Consider the following 20206-nt stretch of genomic DNA (forward strand, 5'->3'; position numbering starts at 1 on the left):
GTCGGTAATGAGCACAAGGTCTCGTTGGTGCAGCCCCCGAAAGTTAGATGTCTAGAACCATCTTCCATTGGCCATGAGAAGCTTGGACCCTCCTATATAAGCACCCTGGTAGCATCTCATTGGTAGGGGAAAGAAAATACTTCAAGGAGTCTTGGACCTTGCCGCTGTCGGCCACTGGCTTGGCATGGATCCGTTTCCTCCTTGGCCAACCGGCATGAAGACCTTTCTCCTGAATCGGCTAGTCTGAGGATACTGACTCAAGGACTGTCCAAAATGGGAAGTGATGACATAAGCACTCTGGAAAACCACTTTACACGTCGGACTGCAATAAGTATTCTCCGACGCGTTCGCGTTCCCTACGCGTTTCTAACAAAAAGAAAGTTATTATTGCTTCTTCGATCCACACACACTGCCAGGGCAACTTGAATATACCCCCCCCCCCAAAATCCTGTCACCCACACCCATAATTACACAATTGATCAGCGAACTATCGTCCTGTCGCGCAAGAAGGGGGATATCTAATTAGCTCTCTCTACCCGACTGTATAGCGGCCTTGATCTGGCTGCCCTCCACTATGTCGTCCCTTTTTGACGCCGTCCTACAATCCGAGCTAGACTCGAACGCCGGCTCTCGCGACCATCGTCTGCACTCAGATCAACTTCCCAGCTCTCGGCCACACCCCCCCTCGGAGAGCAATGGCCCTATGAGCGATATGCACGCATTCCCTGATGATCAAGTCGTTGAATCGAATTCGACCGTGACCCGCCGCCGAAATCCATATGTGAAGGCTCCTCCCCCCTTAGTCGACGTAGCGGGCGAGAAAGTACAGCAGGCTTTCGAGGAATTGCTTGAGACTTATAGGGAGGAGCCTACCTGGTCTGCGCCGCCGCCTTCTTCGGAAATTCTCAGCGACAAGTACTACATTGCTCAAATCCATGGCATGAACAAGCATTCACTGTCCACACTCTATGTGGATTTCACCCACCTGACATCACTTGGCAACCCGATTCTAGCAGACGCCATTGTCAACCAATTCTACCGATTTCATCCATTCCTCACCAAGGCGCTGCACAATCTTATTGCGAAATATGAGCCCGACTTCTATACCCACCATCGCAAAGTTGATAAAGTGAACTCAGATGCCGGCACGTCGATGATGGGGGGCAACTCAAGTGTTAGTATATCCGACAAACATGAGATGGGAGAGTATGTCCAAGAGAGGACACGCCACCAGCAGACAGATAAATTGTTCTCTCTCGCTTTTTATAATTTGCCCCTTGTCTCCCGTTTGCGCCAACTCCGAACCTCACAGATCGGAAAATTGCTCTCCATCTCTGGCACTGTCACACGGACGTCCGAGATTCGTCCGGAGCTGTCCCTGGGTACCTTTATTTGTGAGAACTGCAAGACGGTGTGCCCCGATGTTGAACAAACTTTCAAGTATACGGAGCCTTCGGAATGCCCGAACCAGTCTTGCGGAAACCGCTCTGGTTGGCGTCTAGACATTGGCAAGAGCACTTTTGTTGATTGGCAAAAAGTGAAACTACAGGAATCATCACATGAGATCCCTACTGGCAGTATGCCCCGTACTATGGATGTCATACTTCGCGGCGAGATGGTCGATCGTGCCAAGGCTGGTGAACGGTGTATCTTCACCGGCACTTTGATCGTTGTCCCCGACGTCAGTCAACTTGGACTGCCTGGTGTACGACCGGAGGCCGTCCGTGATGACTCTGCATTCCGCAGCGGCGATGTTGGTGGCGGAGGGCTCACTGGTCTGAAGGCTCTTGGTGCGAGGGATTTGACCTACCGTCTTGCCTTCCTCGCCTGCATGGTCACCCCAGACACGACTACACCCGGTCAGCAAACCAATCAGCAATTGAATGGGCAGTCTCATAATATTCTTGCTTCCCTCAACCAACTCACAGAGCCTGAAGATAATGAAGACAAGGCCCAGGAAGCGTTTCTTCACACCTTAACGCCTTACGAAGTTGAGGATCTAAAAGGACTCGTCCATTCGGATTATATCTATTCTCGGCTTGTGGACTCCATCGCTCCTATGATTTATGGCCACCGTCAGATCAAAAAAGGATTGCTTCTACAACTAATTGGCGGAGTCAGCAAATTTACAGCGCAGGAGAACATGCAGCTCCGTGGTGATATCAACGTATGCATTGTTGGTGATCCCTCGACAAGCAAAAGTCAATTCTTAAAGTAGGTGTTCAGGGTCGTATCCTTCGCAAACGGGGAACTCACTGTGTATCTAGATACATTTGCTCTTTACACCCTCGCGCGGTCTACACAAGTGGAAAGGCCTCGTCAGCTGCTGGTTTGACTGCTTCGGTTGTGAAGGATGCTGAGACCGGTGAATTCACTATTGAAGCCGGTGCTCTGATGCTCGCGGTAGGCGTTTCCCTCTCTCTTTTTCTCTTTCTCTAACACAGCTGACGACTTCTTGATACATAGAACGGCGGTGGCATTTGTGCTATTGACGAATTCGACAAAATGGACGTCAGCGACCAAGTTGCTATCCACGAAGCTATGGAACAACAGACGATTTCGATTGCTAAGGCCGGAATTCATACGACTCTCAACGCACGTGCATCTATCCTCGCTGCAGCTAATCCTATTGGTGGACGATACAACCCCAAGGCCACTCTGCGAGCCAATCTCAACTTCAGTGCTCCCATCATGAGTAGATTCGATTTGTTCTTCGTGATTCGGGATGAACCCAATGAAGCAGTCGATCGCAACTTGGCTGACCATATCGTCAATGTACACATGAACCGCGACGAAGCCGTCCAGCCAGAGCTGAGTACCGAGCAGTTACAGCGCTACATTCGATTCGCCCGGACATTCAGGCCGGTCTTCACTGACGAGGCCAAGGCCCTGTTAGTTGAGAAATACAAGGAGCTCCGTTCTAATGACTCCCAAGGCGGCAATGGCAGGTCTTCATACCGCATCACCGTGCGACAGCTGGAGTCTTTGGTCCGTCTTTCCGAAGCCGTTGCTAAGGCTAACTGCGTGGAGGAGATCGTACCGAGATTCGTGCAAGAAGCGTATGATCTTCTCCGGCAGAGCATTGTCACGGTTGAAAAGGATGATGTCGAAGTCGATGATGATGAACCTGTCAACGCCGCAGGACGTGATGAGGATCACGAAATGGGCGACGGCGAACGTGACCGAGAGGGCGACAGTCCTATGCGTGATGACGTAGAAGAACAGCCAGCACCATCGCGCACAAGGACTAAGATCACATTCGATAAGTACATGAAGATTTTGAACCTCGTTGTGCGCCGAGTCAATGAGGATGAGTCTACATCTGGCGAGGGGGTAGAAGAGGAGGATCTCATTGTCTGGTACTTGGAACAGATTGAATCGGAGCTGGACAACGAGGAAGATCTGCAAAGGGAGCGCAGTTTGGCCGTCAAGGTTTTGAAGAGAATGGTCAAGGTTTGTGCCTCTATACAGCAGCTCTACCTGGTTGATTTGCATGATTAACGGTTTATCTTAGGACAACATCCTCATGCCCATCCGAGGAGAAGGCCTGGTTGATGCAGCCGATGGTGACCAAGAGGTCTCCCACCGCACAGTTTACGTTCTACATCCCAACTGTGCGGTTGACGACATTATGATCCCGGATCCTAGTAGCAGGCGGAGATGATAATAAGCATATAAGACGGAGTAATACTGATCACGAGTTATGAGGTGTGCTTGTGCATTGTTCATTTGGGTTAGATGTGGATTTCTGTGGATATCTCGGATTAGATTAATGGGTTCGGCGTGTACGGTATGAGGGCACTTATTACAATCAGTGCAAACGAACAGCCGTGTTTTCACTATTCCAAGGGGTTCGCTGATTGAATGATACATTCAATGACTCTGCCATTACTTTGTATAAGCAGTAGTAATCATATTCAAGAACATATGGATTATACGATAGGTGCGACGATACAATCGGTAAGCTTGTATTCCGGTGTGTGAAACAACACGATCTCATCCATACAGAACCCTTGTAGGTGAAGCGGATGACTCTTGGTAAAGAGGTGGGTTCAATACTACCGAACGGTCCTCTATAGGTTACTCACTTCCTGCATACCCGAATGATATAGATTGATCTATAAATATTTCCTTGGATATATTGAAGTGCAAGGTTAGCCTGGCTGCCAACCCAGTCTTTTGTTGAGTAGGAGAAGTCTCCAAGCTCTCCAAGGGCCTACCCCACAGGTGATATCGCATGGAAAATACACATAAGATCATGTTCGATTTTTGTAATATCCAGGCCACCACATTGACTTACATCACAAGGCCGGCTATGTCTATTGAGAAGTGTTATATACCATGTTTTGTCGTCATTAATGTTCCATATACATCACTGCCCTCTTGGGTAACGTTTTAGTTCTCCCCCATCCTAATCACAAACAAAGATCATCTTATCCCACACTCTCCACTCATCCCCTGCCTTCGACAATAGGCACGTATTGGGCTTCAATTGCTGCATCCCCGATTGACCATCTCCGCACCCATAACCGGCAAAGCACAAAAACACGTTACAGCCAGGATTCAGCCAGTTCAAGACAGCTCCGCCCGATCCAGAGATGGTGAATACGTGGCGATTGGCACTCAGATCAAACTGAAGCACTCCGCCGTTGGAGTCACACTGGTAACCCGGAAACACCACCGCTTCTCCAATGGTCAGTGCGCTCACGGGGAGGGAGTTGCAAGCGAGGCCTGCAAGCGTTGCGATCTTGAGGAGAGATGGTAGCTTCATGTTGAATGCCGTATCTGTTCACGTTCCTGATTTTAGTTCCTATGAACTCATTGTCGATTTGGGGCTGACAACGTACTCAGATGTTCTTTAGATTTTTGGAGGGCAGCGAAGATGAATTAGGGCTAAAGTTGTGGGTGAGTGAATCCGAACCTTGAAAAGATTGCTGTGAGTACTGACTGAATTGGGAGTTCTAGTTAAATATATATTACGAGGAAAATTTGAATGGGAGCGAAGGATACTAGGGGCATCTTAATCATCCACCATGATTGATAGATTAATCCAAGCAGCCTACCAAGTACTACTAGTAGTAGGGAAGTTCGTCGGACGAGTTCCAGGAAGAGGTGGAGTTGTTGTTCACTCTACAGAATGGTAATAACCAATGAGATGTTGAGAGGACTGGCAGACTATACTGAAAGAGCTCTAGTGTAGTCGATTGGTTGGACAGGAAATCAATGCCAAGTCATTTAGCACTTATCCAAGCTTGTGTCAATCATTATGAATCCTTGGTCATCATTAGGTATGATATACACCATTCCTAATACATCAAGGGAGTCACTGCTTTCTGCATCGATTCGTCACCGACTGGACTCTCCAACATATCTCTCTAGCTCGCATACACGACCTTATGACCTGTTCCTTCTGATGGACGACACATCTCTTATCCAAGAAGAGGACATTAAAACAATATTGATTGAAAGAAGAATTGTATCCAGGAATTACTGCAGTGCGGGTATAACTAAAACCTGGGAAAGGTATTGCTTCTACGTAGCTAATGTGGTCCGTATACTATATGACGTTTAAAGGAACTATTACCACAGGTGCTATGATGATGATAGAACCAAAGGGTAAGCACTGGACCGAATGGTCTAAACTATTTTATATCATCACATACACAGCTTTGAGAGTGGTGATTTTCTGAACGCTAGTAGCATGTATTGTATATTGAAGCCGGGAATGATTCAAGAACAACAAATTCATGCAATAAGATGAACTGCATAATTATTCCATACTGAATACTCTACTATCGTGCCCGCTCCTTTGCACCTGGTCCACATCTATGCTGCCAACAATCAAAATCAAGCATAAGTCTCCTCCCTGACTATTGTCGTTCCTTCCGCAGTAAAATCCAGCCAGACCTGTCTGTCTACCGTCTGGGTGCTTCCATCTGCAAGAGTGAAATTGACATGTCCCTCATTTTCGATCATCAGATCCCGTTTCACCGCATGTGAGCAACTTTTGCTTGTATCAGCCCAGAACCAACCACCAGCATAGATGTTGCCGTAGGTCCAACTTCCGCCGTTATAGCTCGTAGATGCATAATCATACCACATGCATTGGTTGATGATTTGCTCAGTGATATCCTATTTGCCCTATTGTAAGCCCACATCCAGCGTGATCATTATCCACGATCGAGAAGAGTCACATACCCAGCATTGTTGCTCGGATTGCATCCCAGAGATTGTCCAGGATCCCCAATAGGCACTGATGACGCCGCCACCCGCATCACACCAGCCCCCATCTGGTCCGGCGGTAATAGATTGTGACCACGCATTGGGGCATAGCCAAGCCCGAATTGACCACATCATTTGCACTGCAGCATCACTAAACCATTGCTGATTTGGCGCGGTGCAGTCCGCGGCATTTGCCGTTAGCACGAGGGTGAGGACAGAAAGGTATCTTGTCAACTTCATGATGGGAGGAATGTTTCGTGGCGAGGTTACGAGGTGAACTCTCAAGGTTGTTGCTCTACCGGATCGTAAGCTGTCCCTGGAGGCAGCAGCACATGTCTTCTTTTATACTATGTTCATATAGATCTATTCTAGCCGCAACCACCATAGCGGAGAATATAGCGGGGTGGGTGATATCCGTCAGCATTGGCTAATATACACCGGGGGCTTACTTCATGATTTATACTATAATGCCTTCCAATTAGAAGGCTGCACAAGCTGAAATTCGGTCCCGCCGGAGTTAGCTCTTTACGTATAACTTCACTGGGACTGTAGACAAGGCCTCGACCGAGGTCGATTGAACTAACTTGAAGGGCCCAGTTCTTTCAGGACCAAAATTTGACTACGAGGCGGGGGCACAGATTATTATCTATTTCTGCAGAGCCTATGCCAATTTCCTAAAAGAGCTTCGCTTATTGCGTTAGTGGCCTTTAGCTTCCTCTAGTCCTGAGCTGGTATAAAATTTTCTTGCTCCCCATTCCAGATTAGTTCTTGGCAGATGCCGCTAGTCCTTTACCTAATGCCACATAATCGTGGTTAGGCTGTCTAGCTTCTCGTGCTGCAATCATTCATTACTCGTACTGGTTCTCTTAAGACCCGAGCTTTCCAGAAGCGATATCCAATTATGCCACCAATACCATATAGCTGTGAACTTACAGTTGATGCATCGATTGGGAGTCCGGAATGAATGAATAAGTGTGTTAAGAAAAAAGAAACATGTACGCTTTTCACTCATCTGACGGCCACCATTGATTTTCACAGCCGTTTATCCACATGGAAATGCTTGTTCAGCTGTGTCCACAACACGTTTTGTGTCAAACTCGACATCCACAAAGATATCCTTATTATGTTAGCGCAGCCTAACATGCAGCATTTGCCATTACTATGCAAGTCATTTAAATAAGGAAGGGGAAAAGGGTCTAAAAGCCCATGAAATGGCGACAAAGTGCGTTCCAGACAAAGTTTTCTATACGCACTATTCGATTTGGTCGGCTTTATCTTCATGTGATTATCTGAAGTGTACTTCGGAGTACGACGAGTATCCATTGAGTATCAACCCCTAAAATGTGAGTCGAGCCTAACCAAGATGGATGAGTCAGGCATTGCACGTTCTCTGCTTCGATCATCGGCTCATCGCAAGTCGGTCTCGGCAGCCTCCACGATCACCTCTATTGATTTGACGACGGCCGCGCTGAAGGAAAGAAGCAGGGAAGAGGATTGATCGGTGGAATTAACCGGCTAATTGGTATAGAACCCTATTGGGGCAGAATTGGGCGCACTGGAGGCAATCCCGGGGTATCACTCCCCGTGTCTTGGTCATCACATGATTTAAAGATCATAGAACAAAGACTCTATCATACACTGCAGGGCGATTTATCACCTTTCCCAATGTTGTGGAGCACCGGGCCGACCCCTTTGAGCTGACCGATGCGAAGACCCCCGGGCAATATCGATCGATCAAGCTGCAGATACCTGATCGACCCACACTATTGTCTGTGTTCCACCCGTAACATGCCGCCGCAGCAGTAGCATCACTGGTGGGCACCAGCGGTGGACAAGGACCTTGCCACGACTGGTTTGCTTCAAGAACCGTGGATACGGTTATGCAGGGAACCGACTGCTAACCGATAGGAATGACAGAGGTGAGACTGCATCAACAGGGACTTTGGTTGGAATGATGTGACACGACTCAGTGCCATGCGTATCCCTAGTTTCCAGCAGCGTACATGTACATGTCCATGTACCACCAACATAAATCTACGTAGACCGAGTCTCTGACCTACTCATTGGAGTAAGTACTAAATGAAAGACGCCACCCGACCAAGGCAAGTGCTCTAGTAACATTGTTAACAACAAAGGTTCTGGATCAAGATGTGTAACGACAGCTCCGTTAAAATACTCCTATGTACCTTGTAGATGTCTCCAGGGCTATACTCCACCTAAATACTACTAGTGGACATTTATAACATACTCCACATTTTTCTCCTTTACCTTACTTACCTTACAAACGAGCCAATTAAGAAACCACGTACAGAATTACAAGAAAACAATTCATAATAAAATTATATACTTCAAGTGCTTTCTGTTAGATTATATTTCCTCAACTAAACGGGACACTGGACCCAACCCTCTCTCCCCAGATATATATATATATATATATATATGTCCACCAATGAAATAAGATTTCCTTCCAATAATCACTAAAATCCACACATGATAATATACTCCTCTCCACCAAACAAAACTAAGATATTTACATAATCCCCACGCAAATGACACACACGTGAGAGAACCAGAGAAACAACCCCGACATCCTCCTCCAGCGGTAGCCGCGGGGATAATTCGTACTCTATTTCCATTCATGGTGGGGGGAGTTCGGGATTTACTTATTTAGCCTTTTAGGTTGAGCGGGGGTTTAACAGTCAGGTAAAGTGCTCGTGCTGTTCCTCCTTTGATCTTGTTCAACCGTTCAACTCATTTGACTTGACCTGAGCTAGTTCAAGTTGGCTAACTTAGTGGGGAGGTTGATGTTATTACACGGTACATACTTCGAAGTAGAGTTTTGTGTTGAATCATGGCTGACCATACCGACATAAGTAGGTAGGGGTTGTTTGTGGAGGGTGGGTAGAGATACAAAACTTAATAGAATAGAGGGCTTGTTCTCTGCTCGGCCGAGGCTTCAGGCTCTTACTCGATTTGACACTCCTAATACAAAGTACGAAGTCTTGGGGGGGTGGTTGGGCTTTATTTCCTCCCTTCCCTCACTCATCCCTTTCTTTATGAATCATTTCCTAATGAAACAACAAACTCATTCCACAAACCATAAGGATGAATACCCAAAATTAAATTCAATAGAGAGACTGATCACCCTTTAAACCAACACAACAACACCCATGTGTCGTAAGAGCGTTAAATCGGTAAACATCACGACCATCCCTCCGCGACTGGTCCGTATCCGTCTGTATTTCCCTATTTTCCTTCCAGTACGGAGTAAAAACATCGACAGTACCTTAACAACTATGTATCCACTATCCCAGACACAGTTAGAACTGAACGTCTAGCCGTGTCCTCAGCGATCGCTACGAGCACGAGTACCAATCCCGTACGATTACGCATAGACGGCGTTATCCCTGTTTAGGAAGTTAGTACTTTTGGCCTGCATTAGTTAGTGACTTCCTATTTAGGTGAAGGATCAGCTGCGGGTATGAGTCGTTGAAGTTCTATTGGTCAGGGGAGTTCTTCGACAACGCTGTGTTGGTACGTATCTTTTTTGGTGTCGGGAAGTGGTTAGAGGTACCGAAGGTCGCTAACCCTATGTTTCTATTGTTGGTTCTTTATTGTTGGGGTATTTGGATTTGTTATATTATTTGTTATTTGTTATTTGGGGTATTTGGGATAAAGATGGTTGATAATGGGGGTATATTAGGATTTATTTCATTCATTCATTCTTGTTTTGTAGCGAGGGTTCCCTGTTTGGAGGAGCTAAGTTTATTTGGACTGCGGGCGAGGTGAGCACCAACTGAGAAGATGGAAAAGAAGAGTTTATGCAACTGGCAGAAATCGAACATGCCCGCGTCAATCATTCCGCAAAGAGGATGTCACTGTTTCAACTGTAAATGTGGCCGGAAGAGGTTCCTCCCGACGCTGGTCGACGAAAAGGGGTGGCAGCATAGCCTATCACAGGCACAAGCTTCATCCTGCGTATCAACCGTTATGGTACTCCGTATGTATGGTATGGTTTGATCGTGTATCTTCGGTAAAGATTGGATCGGCGGAGTCGAATCTTACCGAGTCTACTCTGTCAGGCCGTGTAAGACTCGAAGAGAAGATGATGCATGGATTTCACTTGGTTACGAGTCGGTATATACTTCTGATTTTTGACTATACACATCAGATCAACAATATACTTAGGTAGAAAGGAAAAACAATGGATGTCAAATGCCAATGCAAACGCCAACGCACTCTCCAGTCCGGTATGCAAAACATGCTCGTCATGAACGAATGTCAAATAGTAGTGTTTATCAATCGCTCAGGAGACCAAGGAGAGACCAAACAATAGAAGCAAAGATATAAAAATAAAAAAAATAAAAGTAGAGAGTGAATCTCAATCTCAATGAACGGAGGGGTCAGGTATCATCGCTAAAACAACTCGAATTAAACATGCTGCTCCAAGGCACAGACTCCAGCGGCGTACCCACGGAGAATAATATTCCGCCACCACGTATTGGATGGCCAACCAACACTGTATGTCGTTTCTACGCCCTCATCATCATTCGTCGGGCTCGGAAGGCAGACAGGTCGATCGATTCTTCGGATTCCGTCCCGTCGTCCACCTCGATCGCCTCAATATCCGATGACGGCCCCTTGTTGCTTGTGGGGTTAACCGTCAACCGTACCGATTCCACTTGCGGAGCCTCTTTCTCCTTCGCGGCACGTTCCTTTTCCTGTTCCTCCGTGAGACGTCGCACTTCACCCGTGGCCAGTTCGAGCAGCGCCTTGAATTTATCCAGCACCCCCTGGAGTTCTTCCGAGCAATCACCCACTCGGAGGAATTGGTAAGCCGCAGACTCACACAAACTGTGAGCCAACTCTAACTGTCGATCCGCCATATCAAACGGCGAGTTCTTGGGCATCACTCGAGCCTGCGGCGGAGGCCCACGATTCCGGTTGCTGCGGATCTGGGACAACAACTGGTCGTCAGACCCATCTCCGGAAGGAGGGAGCGGCGGGCTGTTCATCCGAGGGGGTTTGCTGAGAGCACTACTTCGCATCGCTCCCATCTGTGACATCTTGCCCCTCCGAATGTTGTTCCTGGCTGTCCCGATAATCCGCACCATGTCCTCCAGCGACTTCTGCGTCTCCCCGTCGTAATGGATCACTAGGTTGTATCGTGTGCTGACAAAGGGGTTCTCCTCGGAGGCTAAGGATGGGGCTTCGTCCGTGCCGCGCTTTCGAGGGTTAGGGTTAGGGGTCGTCGGGTCCTGGGAGGCGAGCAGGGGGGTCTCAGGGTCTTTCTGGGTCGGTGCATCGACGGGAGGCGGCGATTGTGTGACGGCATTTCGCAACTCATCGGTCCGGATGGAGCACACGGAGCTGTTCTTGCGACGGCGCGGTCGCCCCGGTGTGACGGCGAGCTTCTTGTACGCCTCGGCATATTCGGCATGTTTAGCGGCGGTGTGGGTGGCCAAATCAGAGATACGGTTAATCCATGAGGGTAAATTATCGGTGAGGTGGGAGAAGGCTCCCAGGGCGTCCATTGAACCGGCAGGCATGGGGCGGAATTATTCGCTCGGGTTTCGTCGGACGAGGGTATACCGTAGATTGATGATGTCGTCGAAGATACCTCAATTACGGAAGGATATGGTAGCTGGTCGAAAAGAAAAATCGTGCCGTCGTTCAAATCGTCAGTCGTCCTATCTGGGGTATAGGAAGTCGAGAATCCCGGCAGCCGTGGCGGCGTCTGTTACCCGCTTTGGGTCTGAGCTACAGTCCCATGGAATCTTGAAGCGTATCTATGAGCCAGGTGGACCAAGCGGGAGACCAAATAGTGACGGTAGATAGTAAATTGAATGAGGAAGGGTTCGAGAAAAAAAAAAAAAAGGTGGTAGAAATGCAAACGGAGTTGAGGGAGAGACTAGCTAAAGAACATAAAGAAAAGGAATCGAAGGGAAAGGAAAGAAATGCGACCGCGGGCGGGAAGAGAAGAGACTCAGAGGGAGCCAAGTGGAGACCCGCCGAGTCAGTCCAGTCGTCGTCTCAATAACTACGAAGTTGAAGGTACAGTACTTGCACACGCGGTATCGTAATACGTCCCCAATACCGTATCGGCCACCAACAGGTGACATCCCCGAAATAACTGAATGAAGCCCGAGCGTGGGCTCCACCGTCCATGCGAATTGCAGCAGCAAGCAATATCGATCCAGTCTGGAATGTTTAGATGGACCTATAATACCTGTCCTTGATGACTCGTCTTCGACATTTCTCCCACAATTTTTTTTTTTCCCTGCTAGTGATTTTGACTATGGACTGCAGGATAACCCTGGTTTGTTCGTGGGTCGGTTGGGCAGGACCCACAACTCGGTAAGTGATCGGGGATGGGGTCACGGGTTTGACCGTACCGTACCAAATCCAGCGAAAGGCACGACGGTCCCTCCCGGTTCGCTACCGTCCAATGATCGAGGCCCGACGAGCGGAAGCAGAGCTTCAGGCATCCCACACCTTTTCCTCCTTGGCACGTCGTTCAACCCATAGCATTATTATGATTATGATTATGATTATGATTCTGTAATATCGTTCAATTTCCTGGACAGTCTGACCTGCCACTGTCATCTTCACACCCTTGCAACGCTACAGGATCCGCGAAAGGAGCGGTGAAGAACCCCTCGTGGACATCTTGGTGATGCATCTAGACAGCTCTTAAGAAAAGACATGCAGATGGCGTCAGGATCTGGTCCTACCAGGGGGCTGACAAGAATCGTCGTACAATTCGATCTCCGGTTACCTCCGTGCGACAGGGTCCTACTTCGAGATGCTCTTCGAAAGGCCCCGGAAGATCGGAAGACTTTGTTTCGTTCTAGAAAACGGGTGATATGTCCCCCATGCAACAAAGAATAAACACCTCAGGGTAAAGAAGGCAGGTGACACCGGAGAATCACCAAACAATCACCAGTGGTTCAGGTACCAAGTCCAGGATATAGTATTATATCACCATGTGTTATGATCCACACCGAACGGGAAGCCCGTTAAACTAACCAGGGTTGCAATCAAGAAGGGGAATTAATTAAAATATGTAACTATAGGGTCAGCCAGAAGCCCGACGCAGCCAATTGAAGTATGCATTCGTCAACGGCTTCTTTACCCAAGTGAGCCCTGACACGTAACGGCTATTTTCACTGACGGCAACGAATGCCATGTTGGGCCTAAGTTCCCGACGCTTCCGTCTCCGCTTTGAAACGTTGCTTCCGCTGACGATCGTCGTGCAACCATTTAACATGGGGCAACGGAGGAAGGCGAGCAAGGCAGAGGAATAACCTTGTTATAATCGCGAAGGATTGTCAGCAGGAAGATAAAACGTTTGTCCTTGGCCTACGAGACACAAAACGTGCCATTGCCAAGAAGACTTCCGAAGTTGGCACTAATTTCAAGGAAGTGGATTGCACCCTTGCACCGCAAGCCATCCTACCTACCCGAACTCACCAGTTTCAGACGCACGTACTCCGTATGGCACGAGCCATTCCTGGTCGTCAGATTCTTAGTCCGTCGCTGCTAATCACTCTGGGAAAATGGACGAGAATCCAGTCTCGGCTCACGACACGAATACATCAGACAACGGTGGCCTTAGTGGCTCGGATTCATGTTGATCACTGACAACGCATCATCTTCTGTCTGTCACCTGCCATGGAAGCTATTGTCCATTCGGAAACACCAAGCCCTCGTTGCTGCATGCAAACGTAAACCCGGGATACGAATCATGAAGACTAGGCAAATCTATTCTTTTCTCAGTAACTGGACTCCGGGTGCACAGATACAAGAATCATAAGCGTTGCTGAAATTGTATGACGCAGCCGACGATTGAGTGAGTGAGTGGGTGTGTGTGTGCCAATAAAGTTGGACAATGCGGCGTCTGAAGAACACCCCTAGTCATTGGTTCTGTACCGCAGTTTCGATGTCCTCCATCTGCAATCATGTACTGGGGCCTTTTATTTTTTTTGCCACCGTCGTGAATGCAATGCCCTACATGCTTAGCACCATTGTTGTTGCATACTTAGCAGGCTCACCATGGACGAACATGATCTTACGTCCGTTCAACCGGTGGCTTGCCGCGGTTAAATCTTTTTCTGACGGTTTAGCATACGACTCTTTAGGTCGACTCACTGACCTGTTAGAGTACAACCAAAACTAGTCAACAGACACATACTGTAGAAGGATATATTATGCGGCACAGCTTGATCAGCGAGACATGTTGAAGTTGTAAAGTGATTTCATGCCTATGTACTGTATACACGTGGTTTTATATGATATTAGGACGAGTAGTATCTCAGCGTTGCGTATTCTGCTCGGTCAGCAACACGAATAGACATGTGACTAAGAGACTCTCGACCAAACATGCCAAATGCGCAGACCACCTACTGTTTACCACGGTGGCGCACAGGGTAACCCTGGACTACTACTAGTAGTACGGTCTGCAAATTGTGGCTGTGAATACGTGTCACTTTTGCCTGCATTCTGCAGGTTGGGGTCCAGCATCTGTCCTTTTCGTTCTTATCAGCTTTCGGAACTTTAATTCGCAACCAACGCAGAAAAGAATCTTCTACTGTTGATGTTGTTGCTTCACTACTTTTGACTCTTGATGTAGCTGCTGTGCAACAGCGCGTGAAAACAGGCCTATGGCTCTGGACCACCCGCCCAGCATATACCCTTCATGGTTGTGATGCTTTCGAATCCCCTGTCCGCAGGGTACAGACTTGTGATACTACAGTACGCGATTCTCCCCTGGTTACTGGTATATTATAGGACGCTAATAATCTGACAGGTAACTAACACTGCACGGCGCATTGTATACAGCTCGAGAATTCTATGCACGACCGCAGAGTGCATACTATTCCGCCAACCGGAAAGATGAGCTGAAATGTGGCTAGCTGGATGGAAGTGGATACCTTGGGAAAATCTACAGGCGTGCAATCCATCACCTTCGAGACTTGTTGTAAAGATGCCAGCAATCTCTCGTGCAGATCTGGCCCCAACCCCTCTGCTGAAGGCTGTCTTAGTGGTCCATACCAAATCGAGAGCTTCGGCCAGCTTCTAGCACAAAATATACCTGGAATTTTGGTGTCGACAGTCGTGATGTTGAGCATATAAGGACGCCTCTCGTCAGCATGTTTACTTCTCAAAACATCTTTCGATCCATTTCTGCAGACCTTGTGAGGCATGTTTGACCTCTGAACAAGGTAAGATACATACAGGAGACATTCAGAAAGTTCCCTTGCTGACCTAAAATACTAGTCATATTCCCCATACCACGAAGCACACTCCAGTACCACACAACCTGACACTAATCAAAATGGCTGAAGCAACCGGTAAGTGTACTTCACCTACCTTGGGTCCACAGCTTACATTATCCAGGCCAAACATACGACTCTGATCGTGGCCAATACTGGAGCGGCGAAATCGAGGCAGGCACTGCCAAGATCACCCGGTACCAAGACGGTAGACCCACGCGGTTTACCTTCAAGAAACCATTCCAGAAGGTACCGCATGTGCAACTCACGCCTGACTTTGGTGAGAACCCATCGCAAGGATTCAAGCAGACTTGGCTTTACTTCCTGAGCAGGGGAAAACCAGCGGTGGACAAGGAAGGCTTTAGTGTGGGGTGCTTTGCAGATGTTGGTTATGAGATTACATTCAGGTACACTGCTATTGAGATACGTGAGAGGTACTGAGGGCTGGTGTATCTAGAACGCTTTGGCTATGCCCTTGGTGTGATGGAATCATCGGTTGGGCTGGTTGCCAATAGCCAGGTTATGTGAATGTTTCATGCAGAAGATGCTGCTTTTGTTTGTCAATTGGTCGTGGTGTAGTCCTTATACATTCTGTCGGATTGTCTTCCCGTATGTAGATAGAAAGGCCTCCTAAAGTACTGCTGGGGGTGGTACTGTAGGTGAACTGCCGTCCAATACATTAATGTGTAAATGAGCTCTCTAGGGAGATGATAGAGACCTGTCCTGAACCGGTGGCTTTTTTGTCATTGTAGTAACCAAAGCTTGACGAATCAACATAAAGTAGCAAAAGATTACATGTGAGAATAGAGAGGTGAGGGCATATCTCGTTTACTTCTGGTACTGATAACATATCTATCATACAAATCTCTTCTTTACCCAGGTTCAATGCCATAGACTCACCCGCGAAGTATTTCTTGAATGTTGGAAAGAAAATATTCATGCAGCATGGTTGCACTGCATGTCAACCTTGGAGATGATTAGAAACGTGTCTATACCGCTGCATAGAACTGTTATAATGGCGAATTGTAGTATAGCAGGTAGATGACAAGATCATTTAAATTTAACGAGATATTAGTTTCTCAAGTACGATCGTCTGCTTCAAAGTGTATGCCTTGGAATTTGATAGCATGCTCTTTTTCTTGATAGATTACTACGCAGAATGCCTTAAGGGTTTGGTACGCGCTGTACTCAGGTGACTTGCAGTTACGAAGCTACTCATGGATTAGGTGTAGAGGAATATAAAATGTCGTTTGCGGTTACTGATGGAGCACGATCTTGTTTGCTGTGAAAAAGCCATATCTCTGACTTCAAAGTTTATTTGTATATAAGCCTATTTCATCTGAACAACCGTGGTCGATTATCCTGAGGAATACGAAGTATGGCGTCATTTGGGGATTGGCTTGTCGTATGATTGCGCTCCTCCGACCCAAGGATACGATTGGATGTCGAGAGGCATTTTCGAAGCTTAACACTTATTAGACTAGTGGTAGTGAAGTTGAGAAATGTCATGGCCAAGGCTTGTATAATGATTGCAACGGATTTTTTAATTGACCACATTACCTCGGATCCCCAATATCAAATACTTTCAATTATTGTCCGCACGAGAATCAAGCCTGACTTAGATTTCAGGACCCTTTGTATATGCCATCCCCGAAGCTCGAGGACATTAGTCAGTATGATGAGCACTCACTAATCCTATACGACTCTAAGCACCAGAATGCGCCTCGGCACCATCTACATCCTGGGACGTCTTTATGTCAAAAATTTGACAGCATCTACAAAGGAACCTTCGGTGCCTGCTGGTAGGGGTGCAAATCTTCCCATTTAATCTTCACACAGACCACTAACGCATATGCAACTAAGGATGTATAAGAAGTAGCGCCAACTGCGTTCTCGCCGGTCAATGTGAGCTCGGTCTATGTTACCGATGCTGCTGCTGCTATTGTGAAGTCCTCAACGGCGGAGAAGCTTGTGGCGTAGGCTGGTGGTGGGACGGAGATTGTTCCTGTATGGCATTTACGGCGGACAGTCATCTTTCGGAGAAGTCCCAGTTTTGTAGCTGCGATTGATGAATTAGCGATGTTCAAGGGAAATGATCTGTCTCAGTCATTCTGTTGACAAGCGCCGTGGCCTTCTTTACTTGGGCTACGCTGATGGGGACCCATCTCGAAACTGGATCGTGCTTGTATCACCTCAGAGGTAACTTAACTAGGATATCATGATATAACTTAGCGATCAATTGGCTAGCCAAGTTGGAAAGACAGGAATACTGTCGGATTCTATGGACTAAGCCGCTTGATGTCATCTCGGCAACCTTATCCGTTCAACCAGACAACGGATATTGAGAATGAAGTTTGCTTTGGTTCTACCACTGTTTCCTCAGCATCAGACCACCTCATCCACTACCTTCACTACTAAGATCTGCCCCCGAGCTACGTCTGTGACAATTACGTACTACGCCCACACAGAACCCTTCTCCATAGGAAGAAAAAGGACCTGCCCAATTAGTGGACTTGGCCGTGTTATAGCTAATTGCCACTCGTTTCCGGTGGCGTGGAAGGTAATCTGATAAGCTCCGGTTTCTGCAAAGAAGTTTATCTGCTGAGTATCGTTTTGCCCCCTTGTTCAAATCAATAGCCGACGGCAGTGTATATTGCTCATACGAGAAGCCTGATCGCGATGAAACTCACAGAACTATGAGATAAGAGCGATAAGAGGCTCAACGTGCTACTACATATTGGATTTTGCTTCGGGGCGTAAGGTTCGCTTCTAGCGGCGTACCTGTCTAGGAGGAGCTCGCAAAAATGCATTAAGTGGGTCTGGGAGGAGCTCCGCCCATGGAGATGGATCACATAGCGAGTAGCTTACTGGAATTGTGCTCCGTCATCTGCCTATGCTCTATATGCGGAGTAAATCCGTTATCTTAGGTGTGAGGTGTCAGTGATAGTAAGTTTTATGTAACGTGTTGATGAAGCCTTCATTTGAAGGCCGGTCTCACGACAGGGAGATTACAGCCAGTCGCAACCGAGTTTAGAGTAGACACCCTAGGGCTACACTATATCCATCTTTGCCGAGACAAGGCAAAAGTTTGCACATCCTATTGACGCGTTGCATTCAACATTCTTAACAGGATGATGCTAAACGAGATACGCGGCCGACTGGCACTAGTCACGGGGGCATCAGGAGGGTAACAATAACCCCAGTTCATGATAAGCTGATTTCCCGTGGGACAGAGATACTGACAAACCTTCACTGCTTTAGAATCGGAGCAGCATGTTCTCACCAGCTAGCTCAGCGTGGAGTTCATCTCGCATTGACCTACTCGAGCAACCTGATATCGATAAACGAACTTGTCACGGAACTGCAGTCTAGATACGCCGAGAATAAGCTACACATTTCTACCCACAAAGTTGATGTTGGATCCGCCGACCAAATCGAGAATCTGTTTCAGGAGATCGACACCCAGCATGGTCAAAGACCTGATATCTTGATCTCAAACGCCGGATATGGGAAACGAATAACAAACATATGGGACATCCCGCTTGAGGAATTCGATTACATGCTTAATGTTAACCTTCGCGCTTCCTTTGTTCTGGTCAAAGGCGTGGTAGAGCACATGATGGCGCAAAGATGGGGCCGCATCGTGTTCATGTCTTCGATCGCTGCTTATGGGGGAGGAATCAATGGATGTCGTGAGTTGATACCTTCATCCTTACTTGCATATGATGATTTTTAACTAGTGGAATGTTTTCGTCAGATTACGCAGCGTCCAAGGGCGGACTTATGGGCATGATGAAGAACCTTTCTACCCGTCTGGCCGAATACAACATCAGTGTCAATGATGTCGCGCCTGCTATGATAGGTGATACGGGCATGGTTCCCAATGCCTCAGCAATCCAAGATACGGTGGCAACTATTCCTTTAGGTAGGCTGGGTACGCCGGAGGAGACCGCGAATGTGGTCATGATGTTAGTTACTACCGGGTATATGACGGGCCAGAGTCTGGTATTGTCCGGAGGTTTGAAATAGAGACATGGCAGTTTACCTAGCACATATTAGAGCTACCATTCACAATAACCCTGTTTTTAGATTCTGCTATGTATTACAACTACGCGCAACATTTGTAGTGCGTTTGAAACACATTTTACCCTCTGCACAATGGTATTACTTATCGATATTGATGTTGAGCTGTCAGGTTGCAAGTGAATAAGCAATAATCTGACCCTTCGACTGACAGCCACTAAGAAATGCGATGGTATGTAAACTTCCATGTTAAGAAGCGAGGCTCTTCGGGTTAGATCTGTAAAAAGAACCGAAGTAAGTTATGATACTACCCAAAGAACAAACATAGACTCATTACCAACAGATGGCTGCCAGAACGTCACCCACAACTGAATCCAATAAGGAGCACAGCCAGTGAACTTAATGTGGCATACACAGGAGTAAAGGTACCGACAGTATATCAGTTGATCCTTTACCGGTGCAACAGCACTGGGTATGCAAGACCACTCGAAAATAAGCAACAAAGATAATTATCGTTCAAGGGTAGCTAGCGGTTTTACATATTTGGATTTCTCATTCCAATTATATCTATTCTACAGTATAATAAACCACTAGGTCAAAAGTATTGTAACACCCGTATTCCCGCCTCCAAGGCCCTGCTTTTAATCTACTATTTCATATCCCATGAAAATGACGCCACAATGCTT

At 47.3% G+C, this 20206-nt stretch overlaps 5 protein-coding genes across 5 annotated transcripts; 3 read left to right on the plus strand and 2 right to left on the minus strand.

Annotated features, from left to right (window-relative positions):
• The first annotated feature begins 168 nt into the window (after nt 1–168).
• Nucleotides 169–3901, plus strand: BDV38DRAFT_234646 (MCM DNA helicase complex subunit MCM6). The gene is made up of 4 exons (XM_032053257.1): nt 169–2214; nt 2268–2403; nt 2467–3453; nt 3515–3901. The coding sequence occupies exons 1-4, from the start codon at nt 575–577 to the stop codon at nt 3662–3664; spliced, it is 2913 nt and encodes a 970-aa protein (XP_031919129.1). The 5' UTR covers nt 169–574; the 3' UTR covers nt 3665–3901.
• Nucleotides 3902–5847: 1946 nt separating this feature from the next.
• On the minus strand, nt 5848–6462 carry BDV38DRAFT_277873 (uncharacterized protein; the record flags this gene model as incomplete). The annotated part of the gene is made up of 2 exons (XM_032058583.1): nt 5848–6132; nt 6199–6462. 2 exons carry the CDS (start codon nt 6460–6462, stop codon nt 5848–5850), a joined length of 549 nt encoding a protein of 182 aa, XP_031919130.1.
• Nucleotides 6463–10754: 4292 nt separating this feature from the next.
• Nucleotides 10755–11771, minus strand: BDV38DRAFT_277874 (uncharacterized protein; the record flags this gene model as incomplete). The annotated part of the gene is made up of 1 exon (XM_032058584.1): nt 10755–11771. The coding sequence occupies one exon, from the start codon at nt 11769–11771 to the stop codon at nt 10755–10757; it is 1017 nt and encodes a 338-aa protein (XP_031919131.1).
• Nucleotides 11772–15559: 3788 nt separating this feature from the next.
• Nucleotides 15560–15938, plus strand: BDV38DRAFT_277875 (uncharacterized protein; the record flags this gene model as incomplete). Its single annotated transcript, XM_032058585.1, has 2 exons — nt 15560–15575; nt 15622–15938. 2 exons carry the CDS (start codon nt 15560–15562, stop codon nt 15936–15938), a joined length of 333 nt encoding a protein of 110 aa, XP_031919132.1.
• Nucleotides 15939–17214: 1276 nt separating this feature from the next.
• On the plus strand, nt 17215–19526 carry BDV38DRAFT_277876 (SDR family NAD(P)-dependent oxidoreductase; the record flags this gene model as incomplete). The annotated part of the gene is made up of 4 exons (XM_032058586.1): nt 17215–17299; nt 17377–17473; nt 18759–19189; nt 19255–19526. The coding sequence occupies 4 exons, from the start codon at nt 17215–17217 to the stop codon at nt 19524–19526; spliced, it is 885 nt and encodes a 294-aa protein (XP_031919133.1).
• Nucleotides 19527–20206: the final 680 nt, after the last annotated feature.

This window comes from Aspergillus pseudotamarii (assembly GCF_009193445.1).
Source record: "Aspergillus pseudotamarii strain CBS 117625 unplaced genomic scaffold BDV38scaffold_3, whole genome shotgun sequence".
Lineage (NCBI taxonomy): Eukaryota > Fungi > Ascomycota > Eurotiomycetes > Eurotiales > Aspergillaceae > Aspergillus > Aspergillus pseudotamarii.

What these genes read in the sequence shown, in the direction of transcription:
- BDV38DRAFT_234646 (XM_032053257.1), top strand. Translation starts at nt 575, where the DNA reads ATGTCGTCCCTTTTTGACGCCGTCCTACAATCCGAGCTAGACTCGAAC. An exon ending in AGCAAAAGTCAATTCTTAAA is followed by an intron (nt 2,215 to 2,267) that starts GTAGGTGTTCAG and finishes CTGTGTATCTAG; the next exon opens with ATACATTTGCTCTTTACACC. An exon ending in TTTTGAAGAGAATGGTCAAG is followed by an intron (nt 3,454 to 3,514) that starts GTTTGTGCCTCT and finishes GGTTTATCTTAG; the next exon opens with GACAACATCCTCATGCCCAT.